This window comes from Heteronotia binoei, chromosome 7, assembly GCF_032191835.1.
Source record: "Heteronotia binoei isolate CCM8104 ecotype False Entrance Well chromosome 7, APGP_CSIRO_Hbin_v1, whole genome shotgun sequence".
NCBI classification, from domain to species: Eukaryota; Metazoa; Chordata; class Lepidosauria; order Squamata; family Gekkonidae; genus Heteronotia; species Heteronotia binoei.
Window position 1 is genome coordinate 2,629,115 of NC_083229.1, and position 13,392 is coordinate 2,642,506.

The following is a 13,392-nucleotide window of genomic DNA, read 5'->3' on the forward strand; positions in this document are numbered from 1 at the left end:
GTCATCTAGTCCAACCCCCTGCACCAGGCAGGAAACTCACAAACATTTCCCCCTAAATTCACAGGATCTTCATTGCTGTCAGGTGGCCATCTAGCCTCTGTCTAAAAACCTAGAATCCTAGAGTTGGAAGGGACCTCCAGGGTCATCTAGTCCAACCCCCTGCACAATGCAGGAAACTCACAAACCCCTCCCCCTAAATTCACAGGATCTTCAGTGCTGTCAGATGGCCATCTCGCCTCTGCTTAAAAACCAAGAATCCTAGAGTGGGAAGGGACCTCCAGGGTCATCTAGTCCAACCCCCTGCACAATGCAGGAAACTCACAAACCCCTCCCCCTAAATTCACAGGATCTTCAGTGCTGTCAGATGGCCATCTCGCCTCTGCTTAAAAACCAAGAATCCTAGAGTGGGAAGGGACCTCCAGGGTCATCTAGTCCAACCCCCTGCACAATGCAGGAAACTCACAAACCCCTCCCCCTAAATTCACAGGATCTTCAGTGCTGTCAGATGGCCATCTCGCCTCTGCTTAAAAACCAAGAATCCTCGAGTGGGAAGGGACCTCCAGGGTCATCTAGTCCAACCCCCTGCACAATGCAGGAAACTCACAAACCCCTCCCCCTAAATTCACAGGATCTTCAGTGCTGTCAGATGGCCATCTCGCCTCTGCTTAAAAACCAAGAATCCTAGAGTGGGAAGGGACCTCCAGGGTCATCTAGTCCAACCCCCTGCACAATGCAGGAAACTCACAAACCCCTCCCCCTAAATTCACAGGATCTTCAGTGCTGTCAGATGGCCATCTCGCCTCTGCTTAAAAACCAAGAATCCTAGAGTGGGAAGGGACCTCCAGGGTCATCTAGTCCAACCCCCTGCACCAGGCAGGAAACTCACAAACATTTCCCCCTAAATTCACAGGATCTTCATTGCTGTCAGGTGGCCATCTAGCCTCTGTCTAAAAACCTAGAATCCTAGAGTTGGAAGGGACCTCCAGGGTCATCTAGTCCAACCCCCTGCACAATGCAGGAAACACACAAACACCTCCCCCTAAATCCACAGGATCTTCATTGCTGTCAGATGCCCATCTAGCCTCTGTTGAAAAACCTCCAAGGAAGGAGAGCCCACCACCTCCCAAGGAGAAAGCCTGTGGAGATTTGGAATCCTAGAATCCTCAAGTGGGAAGGGATCTCCAGGGGCATCTAGTCCAACCCCCTGCACAATGCAGGAAACTCACAAACACCTCCCCCTAAATTTGCAGGATCTTCATTGCTGCCAGATGGCCATGTAGCCTCTGTTGAAAAACCTCCAAGGAAGGAGAGCCCACCACCTCCCAAGGAGGAAGCCTGTTCCACTGAGGAACTGCTCTAAGTGTCAGGAATCCTAGAGTGGGAAGGGACCTCTAGGATTATCTATTCCAACCCCCTGCACAAGGCAGGAAACTCACAAACACCTCCCCCTAAATCCACAGGATCTTCATTTCTGTCAGATGGCCACCTAGCCTCTGTTGAAAAATCTCCAAGGAAGGAGAGCCCACCACCTCCTGAGTTGGAAGGGACCTCCAGGGTCATCTAGTCCAACCCCCTGCACAATGCAAGAAACCCACAAACACCTCCCCCTAAATTCACAGGATCCTCATTGCTGCCAGATGGCCATCTAGCCTCTGTTGAAAAACCTCCAAGGAAGGAGAGCCCACCACCTCCTGAGTTGGAAGGGACCTCCCGGGTCATCTAGTCCAACCCCCTGCACAATGCAAGAAACTCACAAACCCCTCCCCCTAAATTCACAGGATCTACATTGCTGTCAGATGGCCATCGAGCCTCTGTTGAAAAACCTCCAAGGAAGGAGAGCCCACCACCTCCTCAGTTGGAAGGGACCTCCAGGGTTATCTAGTCCAACCCCCTGCACAATGCAGGAAACTCACAAACCCCTCCCCCTAAATTCACAGGATCTTCATTGCTGTCAGATGGCCATCGAGCCTCTGTTGAAAAACCTCCAAGGAAGGAGAGCCCACCACCTCCTGAGTTGGAAGGGACCTCCAGGGTCATCTAGTCCAACCCCCTGCACAATGCAAGAAACTCACAAACCCCTCCCCCTAAATTCACAGGATCTGCATTGCTGTCAGATGGCCATCGAGCCTCTGTTGAAAAACCTCCAAGGAAGGAGAGCCCACCACCTCCAGAGTTGGAAGGGACCTCCAGGGTTATCTAGTCCAACCCCCTGCACAATGCAGGAAACTCACAAACCCCTCCCCCTAAATTCACAGGATCTTCATTGCTGTCAGATGGCCATCGAGCCTCTGTTGAAAAACCTCCAAGGAAGGAGAGCCCACCACCTCCTGAGTTGGAAGGGACCTCCAGGGTCATCTAGTCCAACCCCCTGCACAATGCAAGAAACTCACAAACCCCTCCCCCTAAATTCACAGGATCTGCATTGCTGTCAGATGGCCATCGAGCCTCTGTTGAAAAACCTCCAAGGAAGGAGAGCCCACCACCTCCTCAGTTGGAAGGGACCTCCAGGGTTATCTAGTCCAACCCCCTGCACAATGCAGGAAACTCACAAACCCCTCCCCCTAAATTCACAGGATCTTCATTGCTGTCAGATGGCCATCGAGCCTCTGTTGAAAAACCTCCAAGGAAGGAGAGCCCACCACCTCCTGAGTTGGAAGGGACCTCCAGGGTCATCTAGTCCAACCCCCTGCACAATGCAGGAAACTCACAAACCCCTCCCCCTAAATTCACAGGATCTGCATTGCTGTCAGATGGCCATCGAGCCTCTGTTGAAAAACCTCCAAGGAAGGAGAGCCCACCACCTCCTGAGTTGGAAGGGACCTCCAGGGTCATCTAGTCCAACCCCCTGCACAATGCAGGAAACTCACAAATGCCTCCCCCTAAATTCACATGATCTTCATTGCTGTCAGATGGCCATCTAGCCTTTGCTTAAAAACCGAAAATCCTAGAGTTGGAAGGGACCTCCAGGGTCATCTAGTCCAACCCCCTGCACCAGGCAGGAAACTCAAAGACCTCCCCCCAAATTCACAGGATCCTCATTGCTGTCAGATGGCCATCTAGCCTCTGTTGAAAAACCTCCAAGGAAGAAGAGCCCACCACCTCCCGAGGAAGAAGCCTATTCCACTGAGGAATTGCTCTAACTGTCAGGAAGTTCTTCCTAATGTTGAGCCAGAAACTCTTGATTTAATTTCAACCCACTAGTTCTGGTCCTACCTTCTGGGGCCACAGAAAACAATTCCACCCCGTCCTCTATATGAAAGCTCGTTAAGTACTTGAAGATGGTGATCTTATCACCTCTCAGCCGCCTCCTCTCCAGGCTAAACATCCCCAGCTTCTTCAACCTTTCCTCATAGGACTTAGTCTCCAGAGCCACATAAAATATATTACTTTCTACCCACCCCTCCCCCCGTTACTTGACCCCCGCCGGTGTTATTTGCTTAAAGTACTTGTGTTTAAAGGTACCCTTAACTAATAAAAACAAAAATTAATATTCTCCTTTTTTGTAAGACTTAATCATTATCAAAAATTGTCCAATGTCCTTTTATTTGGCCGAGGACCTGCCTACCTGAAGGACCGTCTCTCCCCATATGAGCCCCAAAGAGCATTGCGGTCGGCTGGAAAAAACCAGCTGACCGTCCCTGGGCCAAGGGAGGCCAGATTGAAGGCCACCCGAGATAGGGCCTTCTCTATTGCTGCTCCACTGCAGTGGAATCAACTCCCGGTAGAGGTGCGGGCCCTGCGGAGTTTGGAACAGTTCCGCAGGGCCTGTAAGACCCACCTCTATAAACTAGCCTTCAACCAATGATAAACTAGGAAATGCCTCTAAAAAATTGCTCTTGGTTACTGAATTTTATGGAATTATTGAAGATCGAATGTTTTAGCACCATTGTAATTTGTAAATTTTAACTTGTAATTTGTCTTAACTTGGATTTTATTTGCAATTTATGTAATCTGATGTATAATGTATTTTATGTTGTAAGCCGCCCTGAGCCTGCTTTGGCGGGGAGGGCGGGATAGAAATTAAAAGTTATTATATTATTATTATTATATTTTCCACTCATTTTCTACTTATCTTCTGAACTTTTTCCACTCCATCTTAAAAACTTCTAAATCTTAGTCTCTTAAAATTCTTGTTAATTTGTCCATTTCACTCCATGTCATAACTTTTACAATCCAATCCCATTTCTCTGGTATTTTTTCTTGCTTCCACAACTGCGCATATAATGTCCTAGCAGCTGAAAGCAAGTACCAAATTATAGTTCTATCTTCTTTTGGAAATTTTTCCATTTGTAATCCCAACAGAAAAATCTCTGCAATTTTCTGAAATTCATATCCCAAGATCCTAGAAATTTCTTGTTGAATCATCTGCCAATACTTTTTTGCTCTTTCACAAGTCCTCCACATATGGTAGAAAGAACCTTCATGTTTTTTACATTTCCAACATCTGTCTGGCATCTTATTATTCATCTTTGCCAATTTCTTAGGAGTCATATACCATCTATACATCATTTTAAAACAGTTCTCTTTAATACTAGGACACATCGGAAGCTTCATAGAGTTCTTCCACAAATATTCCCAAGTTTCCATCTGTATTTCTTTATTTACATTAATTGCCCACTTAATTTGAGATTTCACTACTTCATCTTCCGTAAACCATTTTAAAAGTAATTTATATAATTTTGAAATTAATTTTTCGTTGTCTCCAAGCAGAACATTTTCCATTTCTGTTTGCTCTTTTCTTATTCCTTTAGTTTTAATGTCAATCTCCACCAAGCTCTTTATTTGTTGCATTTGAAACCAATCATATTTATTATTCAGCTCAATTATTATTATTTATTATTATTCAGTTTTCAATTCTGTTTTGCCACTTTGTATTTTTAATAGTTGATTATATGACAACCACTTTTCTTCACCCGTCTCAGCTGTTATTTTTATCACTTTGGCTGGCACTATCCATAACGGTTTTCTCTCATCTCCATATTTCTTATATTTCATCCATGTATTTAGCAAACTGTTTCTTATATAATGGTGAGAGAAAAAGCCGTCTCTTTTTTCCCCCATAATACATATGAGCGTGCCAGCCAAATTTATTTCCATGACCTTCCAACGCTAAGAGTTTTGTATTTAACAACATTATCCATTCTTTTATCCATACTAAGCAAACTGTTTCATAATATAAACTGCAAACTGCTTCATGATATAATTTGAAGTCTGGTAATTGAAATCCGCCTCTCTCTTTTGCATCTGTTAAAATTTTCATTTTAATTCTTGGTTTCTTTCCCGCCCACACAAACTCTGAAATTTTTCTTTGCCATCTATTAAACTGAAATCTTTGATATCTATTAAATTGTTTACTGTCTTTCACAATCGGAATAGTTTGAAACAAATACATTATTCTTGATAGAATATTCATTTTAATTGTGGCTATTCTACCCAACAGTGACAAATTAAGTTTATTCCACTTTAACATATCTTCATCCATTTTATGCCATAGCTTCTCCTAATTATTTTTGAACAAATCAATATTCTTCATTGTTATCTCCACACCCAAATATTTTACCTTGGAGGTAACGTCACAGCCCGTTAGTCTCTGCAATTCTTGTTGCTTATTTATTTGCATATTTTTACATAGAAATTTTGATTTTTCTTTATTAATACAAAGTCCCGCCAGCTCCGCATATTCTTGTGTTTTGGCTAACAACAAAGGTGTGACTTGTATGAAGGACAAAGTTTTATTCTGGACATAAGGTTTTGTGTGCATACGCACTTCAAACAACAAAATTCTATTCCGGGTATAAGTTTATACCCAGAATAAGACTTGGTTGGTTTTAAAGGTGCCACTGGACTCAAAATTTGTTCTATCAGTAGCTATTAGCCATTATACTTTAGTGGAACCTCCAGCTTCTGTGGTAGTGCACCTTTGAACATCAACAGCAAGGAAGAGCTCTGGCTATTATGCCCTTCTTATAAGCTTTCATGGGGCTTCTGACTGCCCACTGTTACAAAAACAGAGACTAGGTGGCCATCTGACAGCAATGCTGATCCTGTGAATTTAGGGGGAGGGGTTTGTGAGTTTCCTGCATTGTGCAGGGGGTTGGACTAGATGACCCTGGAGGTCCCTTCCAACTCTATGATTCTGTGATCACCCCTTGGCTGAATCCAGCAGGATGCCAGATGTTCTTACCAAATATTAGGAGATGAATAGGGTCTTGAGCTAATGTGTAATCCAGAGATAGGGCTTTAATAGGGTTAACCATTTTGCTTTAAGCTTATCACTCTGTTTAAAAAAAATGACTGTCTTAAAAGATAGGAATGGATTCCAAAGACAGGTGTCAGGTCTTAGGTACAAAGATGAATCATCGACACCAGCAGTCCCCAACCTTTTTGGCACCAGGGACCGGTTTTGTGGAAGACAATTTTTCCAGGGACGGGTGGGGGGTGGGCAGTGGTTTCGGGATGATACAATTGAGCACTTTAGTTTGGTGTAGTGGTTAAGTGTGCGGACTCTAATCTGGGAGAACCGGGTTTGATTCCCCGCTCCTCCACTTGCAGCTGCTGGAATGGGCTTGGGTCAGTTAGAGCTCTCTTATCTGGGAGAACCGGGTTTGATTCCCCCCTCCTCCACTTGCAGCTGCTGGAATGGCCTTGGGTCAGCTATAGCTCTCTTATCTGGGAGAACTGGGTTTGATTCCCCACTCCTCCATTTGCAGCTGCTGGAATGGCCTTGGGTCAGCCAGAGCTCTCTTATCTGGGAGAACCGGGTTTGATTCCCCACTCCTCCACTTGCAGCTGCTGGAATGGCCTTGGGTCAGCCGTAGCTCTGGCAGAAGTTGTCCTTGAAAGGGCAGCTTCTGGGAGAGCTCTCTCTGCCCCACCCACCTCACAGGGTGTCTGTTGTGGGGGAGGGGGAAGGTAAAGGAGATTGTGACTGTTTTGAGACTCTGAAATTTGGAGTTGAGGGCAGGATATAAATCCAATGTCGTCTTATTATTATTGTTATTACTACATTGTAATGCATAATGAAATAATTATACAACTCACGTCCCTGGTTACTAACAGGTCACGGACCCGTACTGGTCCACGGACGGAGGGGTTGGGTACCCCTGATCTACACAGTCAGGTTGTGGGGTGAACAATATCAGGGTGACTGGCTGGCTCATTACGCGCCAACGAAAGTGTCCAGTGTGCAGATCTGCCCCTGCTGCAGTAAGCTATATTGGGCTGCACAGGTTACATGTAGAGCTTGTGCTCCCCCTTTCAGCTGGGCTTGCAAGCCTGCATTGGTCAAAGATGTAACTCTTTGCAGGAGCAGAGTCAACTGTTTGGGACCTCTGCTTGCCTCTGGGACACTGCTCAGGCGTGTTCTCATCTCTGAGCATGAGCCTTTTTTCTTGGTTGCGCCGGAGTGCCTGGCGCGTGAGAGTTATGTCAAGCACAGCACCTGTCGGGTTTCAGGGATAACCGGTATCCTAACCGGTTATCCCATAATGCGATGGCCACTTCCAGGCTAGATTATCGTAACTCTCTCTACATGGGGCTGCCCTTGACCCTCCTCCGGAAACTCCAGCTGGCGCAGAACGCTGCCGCACGCATGTGCTGTGTGAACTGCACCGTCTACCCATTGAGTACCGGATCCGGTTCAAGGTGTTGGTACCTACTTTTAAAGACCTATACAGCCAGGGGACAGCATACCTTTGGGACCACCTCTCCCTGTATGAGCCCCGTCGGTCCTTACGATCAGCAACCCAACAACTTCTGGTGATGCCCGGCCCCAGAGACATCCTTCTCTCGGTATGTGGCTGAGTAATGCTTGCTACTGACTCTCCAGGTAGACTCTCCAAGGAAACTCTCACACACGACGTCTTTAAATAAAGCAGTGTGCATTTACAAATATACCGTATTTTTCGCACCATAAGACGCACTTCCCCCCAAAAAAAGTGGGGGGGAAAGTGTGTGCGTCTTGTGGAGCGAAGGTACCGGTACGTATCTTCCTCCGGGGGGGGGGGGGGCGATCCGCTGCCTCTGCCTCCGATCCGGTGCTTTCCCCGCACCTCCCTGCCTGGCTCCATCTTCTTTCAGCAAGCGCTGGGATCGCTCCACATGGCCCCACCGCAAACCCAGCGCTTCACGAGCGCTGGCTGCAGAGGCGGCAGCGTGCTTCCAGTTTGGTGTAGTGGTTAAGTGTGCGGACTCTTATCTGGGAGAACCGGGTTTGATTCCCCACTCCTCCACTTGCACCTGCTGAAATGGCCTTGGGTCAGCCATAGCTCTGGCAGAGGTTGTCCTTGAAAGGGCAGCTGCTGTGAGAGCTCTCTCAGCCCCACCCACCTCAGGGGGTGTCTGTTGTGGGGGAGGAAGATAAAGGAGATTGTGAGCCGCTCTGAGACTCTTCAGAGTGGAGGGCAGGATATAAATCCAATATCTTCTTCTTCTTCTCCTTGCCTGTGTGCCTGGCTTCAGCTGTGAAGCTTAAAGCAAGCGCTGGGATCAGAGGGCGGAGGGAGCGATCCCAGAGCTTGCTTTAAGCATCAGAGGTGGAGCCAGGCACACAGGCAAGGAGGAAGCCCGCTGCCCCCTCCGCAGCCGGCGCTCGCGAAGCGCTGGGTTTGCGGTGGGGCCACGTGGAGCGATCCCAGCGCTTGCTGAAAGAAGATGGAGCCAGGCAGGGAGGCGCGGGGGAAGCGCCGGATCGGAGGCAGAGGCAGCGGATCGCCCCCCAGGAGGAAGGTGCGTCCTATCGTCCGGAGCGCCTTATGGTGCGAAAAATACGGTATACAGAGGTGAATGTATACAAGCTTTCTCAGAGTGACAAAGTGCTTCGCCTAGCATCAGTTGCATCCCAAGGGACGAACACAGAGCCACCCAAGTGCATATGTAGTACAGTCAGCCAATAGCGACGTAGTGCTGAGTCACTAAACCACTCCCACAAGAGGAGAAAAAACAGCACACCTGACTCAGCTCACATGTTTCCAGCTGTCACTGGCTGTCATCCTTAGATGCTTCCAATCTAAGCATGCGTCATACCTTACGCAGACTCAATATACTGACACCTTTCTGGCCTCGATGAGGACCAGGGCCTTTTCAGCCCTGGCCCCTGCCTGGTGGAATGAGCTCCCCCTGGAGATCCGGGCCCTGCGGGATCTGCTTCAATTCCGCAGGGCCTGTAAAACAGAGCTCTTTTGCCAGCTTTCAGCTGAGGCAGCGGACGTCACTCGTTACCGGCCTCCCCCCTTCATTCCAACCCAGCGCTACAAGATCTGCTGGACCGGGACAATAGGTCACATCTGAGCTGGAATCTGCCATCTTAGTCTTTTAGATTTTATGTATTTTACATTGGTGGTTTTACTGTTTTTACTGTTGATTGTTTTTATGATATAACCCGCCTTGAGCCTATTCTATGGCAGGGGTGGCCAACGGTAGCTCACCAGATGTTTTTTGCCTCCAACTCCCATCAGCCCCAGCCATGGGCCATGCTGGCTGGGGCTGATGGGAGTTGTAGGCAGAAAACATCTGGAGAGCTACCCTTGGCCACCCCTGTTCTGTGGGAAGGGCGGGCTAAAAATTGAATGAATAAATAAACCCCAAATAACGAAATACAAACTGCAGAAGTTATAATCGATATTAATCTCGATGCACTGCTTATCCAAACTTTCTGTATATGCGAATATGCAGCGTTACAGCAAAAAGACAGTATGTTCACAAGCCCAGAACGTCTCTATATCAATATAAACATGACTGCCCCCAAAAGGGGGGGGGGGGGCGGAAATGATATAAAGACGTTCTGGGCTGGATAATGGCACATTGGATAATGCTACCTTGAGATTAATATCAACTTTCGCAGTTTGTATTTTGTTATTTGGGTTTATGATACTGATTGCATTGCTCTTGTGCTCTCTTGCGTCACCCTCTCATATGAACATCTGAAGCTGCCTTATACTGAATCAGACCTTTGGTCCATCAAAGCCAGTCTTGTCTTCTCAGACTGGCAGCGGCTCTCCAGGGTCTCAAGCTGAGGTTTTGCCTGGACCCTTTTATGAAAGACCTATTATAGCACCTTAATGTTAATTTTAATGTAATTTGTAAATTGATTTATGATGATTTTATTGCTATGTATGATTTTATTGTATTGCATTTTTACGTTGTGAGCCGCCCTGAGCCTGCCTGTGCGGGGAGGGCGGGATATAAATAAAAAGTATTATTATTATTATTATTTTCGTTGGAGATGCGGGGGATTGAACCTGGGACCTTCTGCTTCCCAAGCAGATGCTCTACCACTGAGCCACCGTCCCTCCCCTTCGCACTTCTACCATTAGCTTTCAGAGATAGGCTAACTGTGTGTTGTCTCTGGCATGGAACACAACAGCAGCCCCCTTGGGCCAGGATTGGCCCATCTCCTCTGTTCAAAACCGACCTGGGGCCTTAAGTCCTTTCCAGTGGAAGTAGGCAGCTCTCCCCACTGAGATGTTTCTGTGTGCCTTTGCAGGGAGCCAGCCAAGATGTACGCCGTGTACAAGCAGGCGCACCCTCCCACAGGGCTGGAGTTTTCCATGTACTGCAATTTTTTCTCCAATTCTGAGCGCAACTTGGTGGTGGCCGGAACCTCTCAGCTGTACGTTTACAGGCTCAACCAAGACTCCGAGGTATTTTGAGCTTTCTCTTTGTGACCAGTGTCGAATACAGCGATGCTTGTTTGTGGGAGGGTTTGTAGAAGACCTAAAAGAAATTATTACTTGGTGCTGCCTATAAAGCCACACTTTTGTTTTATTTTAAAACTTTTTGAGGCTACTTTTTCCTAGTGCTTCAAAACGGAGATAAAAGCCCATCTTATTCAAACGAAAACAGAGAAATAAAATGTAACTAAAACTTAGTGAACACCACCAAAAGCAGACTATTAAAAAGTGTTGTCTTTTTAATGCCCCTTTCTCGTGAATTGGCCCCGTGGCACAGAATGGCAAAGCAGCAGTACTGCAGTACTGTGGGTCTGAACTCTCTGCTCACGACTTGAGTTAGATTCCAGCAGAAGCTGGATTCAGGTAGCCGGCCCAAGGTTGACTCAGCCTTCCATCCTTCCGAGGTCGGTCAAATGAGTCCCCAGCTTGGGGAAGTGTAAAAGACTGAGGAAGGCAATGGCAAACCACCCCGTAAAAAGTCTGCCGTGAAAATGTTGTGAAAGCGACGTCGCCCCAGAGTCAGAAATGACTGGTGCTTACCCACGGGACCTTCATTTCCTTTTTGGGATGGAGAAAGTAGAGAAAGAAGTCCTTTTCTCCCTTTCTCACAATACAAGAACTCGTGGGCATTCAATGAAATTGCTGAGCAGTCAGGTTAAAACGGATAAAAGGAAGTCCTTCTTCATCCAAAGGGTGATTAACGTGTGGAATTCACTGCCACAGGAGGTGGTGGCGGCCACAAGCATAGCCAGCTTTAAGAGGGGTTTGGATAAAAATATGGAGCAGAGGTCCATCAGTAGTTATTAGCCACACACACTTACGTTGGCCACTGTGTGACACAGAGTGTTGGACTGGATGGGCCATTGGCCTGATCCAACATGGCTTCTCTTATGTTCTTATGTTTCCTCGTGAAGCAAAACATCCCAAAGTATCTGCCGCGGGAAAGGCCATACTCCTGGCTGCCTCTGCGTTCCTCTGCCTTAGGGATGGAAGAGAACAGAGTCTGATTTCCAGATCATGTGAGTTGTGAAGCTGCAGACATGAGTTTCTCGGGCTGTGTAAGGCTTTCAAAGTTAAAACCACCACCTCAGCTTGGGCCTGGAAGGTTATTGAGAGGAGCGTTACTGATGTAATACGGTTTGTAGACAGGCATTCCTTCCAGCCCCTGACAACAAAAGCCCACAGTCGCTGAAACACCTCAATTATTTATGTATTTTATTTAATTCATTTATACTTTGCCTTTCTCCCCAGTGGGGGCCCAAAGAAGCTTAGGTCATTCCCATGTCGTCTGTTTTACCATCGTGACAGGGCAACCCTAGGGGAACTCTCTTCAGAGGGCTAAAGGGGACATCCTGTAGGATCACAGCTAGATATACTCGGAGCTTTGTGGGTGTCGCTAATAACCCACATCCCTCCCCAAAGATGGGTGCTTCTGTTGCACCCCAGTCATACTTGAACTGAGTAGCGAGAGAAGAGTCATGCAACAGGAGTTGAAAATGGAAGCTGGGAGAACATAAGAGAAGTCCTGTTGGATCAGGCCAGTGGCTCCTCCAGTCCAACACTCTGTGCCACATAAGAGAAGCCATGTTGGATCAGGCCAATGGCCCCTCCAGTCCAACACTCTGTGTCACATAAGAACATAAGAGAAGTCCTGTTGGATCAGGCCAGTGGCTCCTCCAGTCCAACACTCTGCGTCACATAAGAACATAAGAGAAGCCATGTTGGATCAGGCCAATGGCCCCTCCAGTCCAACACTCTGTGTCACATAAGAACATAAGAGAAGTCCTGTTGGATCAGGCCAGTGGCTCCTCCAGTCCAATGTATCACATAAGAACATAAGAGAAGCCATGTTGGATCAGGCCAGTGGCCCCTCCAGTCCAACACTCTGTGTCACATAAGAACATAAGAGAAGCCATGTTGGATCAGGCCAGTGGCTCCTCCAGTCCAACACTCTTGTGTCATATAAGAACATAAGAGAAGCCCTGTTGGATCAGGCCAGTGGCCCATCCAGTCCAACACTGTGTCACATAAGAACATAAGAGAAGCCATGTTGGATCAGGCCAGTGGCCCCTCCAGTCCAACACTCTGTGTCACATAAGAACATAAGAGAAGCCCTGTTGGATCAGGCCAGTGGCCCATCCAGTCCAACACTGTGTCACATAAGAACATAAGAGAAGCCATGTTGGATCAGGCCAGTGGCCCCTCCAGTCCAACACTCTGTGTCACATAAGAACATAAGAGAAGCCCTGTTGGATCAGGCCAGTGGCCCCTCCAGTCCAACACTCTGTGTCACATAAGAACATAAGAGAAGCCCTGTTGGATCAGGCCAGTGGCCCCTCCAGTCCAACACTCTGTGTCACATAAGAACATAAGAGAAGCCCTGTTGGATCAAGCCAATGGCTCCTCTAGTCCAACACTCCGTGTCACATAAGAACAGAAGAGAAGCCATGTTGGATCAGGCCAATGGCCCCTCCAGTCCCACACTCTGTGTCACATAAGAACAGAAGAGAAGCCATGTTGGATCAGGCCAATGGCCCCTCCAGTCCAACACTCTGTGTCACATAAGAACATAAGAGAAGCTCTGTTGGATCAGGTCAGTGGCCCCTCCAGTCCAACACTTTGTGCCACATAAGAACATAAGAGAAGCCCTGTTGGATCATGCCAATGGACCCTCCAGTCCAACACTCTGTGCCACATAAGAACATAAGAGAAGCCCTGTTGG

The 13,392-nt window shown here is 47.4% G+C and overlaps 2 protein-coding genes across 2 annotated transcripts in view; both read left to right on the forward strand.

Annotated features, from left to right (window-relative positions):
* SLC39A4 (solute carrier family 39 member 4) overlaps positions 1 to 13,392 on the forward strand; it is a 256,216-nt gene that overhangs the window by 33,504 nt on the left and 209,320 nt on the right. The window lies entirely within an intron of this gene.
* The window catches only part of CPSF1 (cleavage and polyadenylation specific factor 1), a 91,419-nt gene that overhangs the window by 780 nt on the left and 77,247 nt on the right, over positions 1 to 13,392 (forward strand). The window contains 1 exon segment of the mRNA XM_060243155.1: positions 10,488 to 10,640. Within this exon segment, the coding sequence (XP_060099138.1) occupies positions 10,497 to 10,640 (144 nt within the window). The 5' untranslated portion in view covers positions 10,488 to 10,496.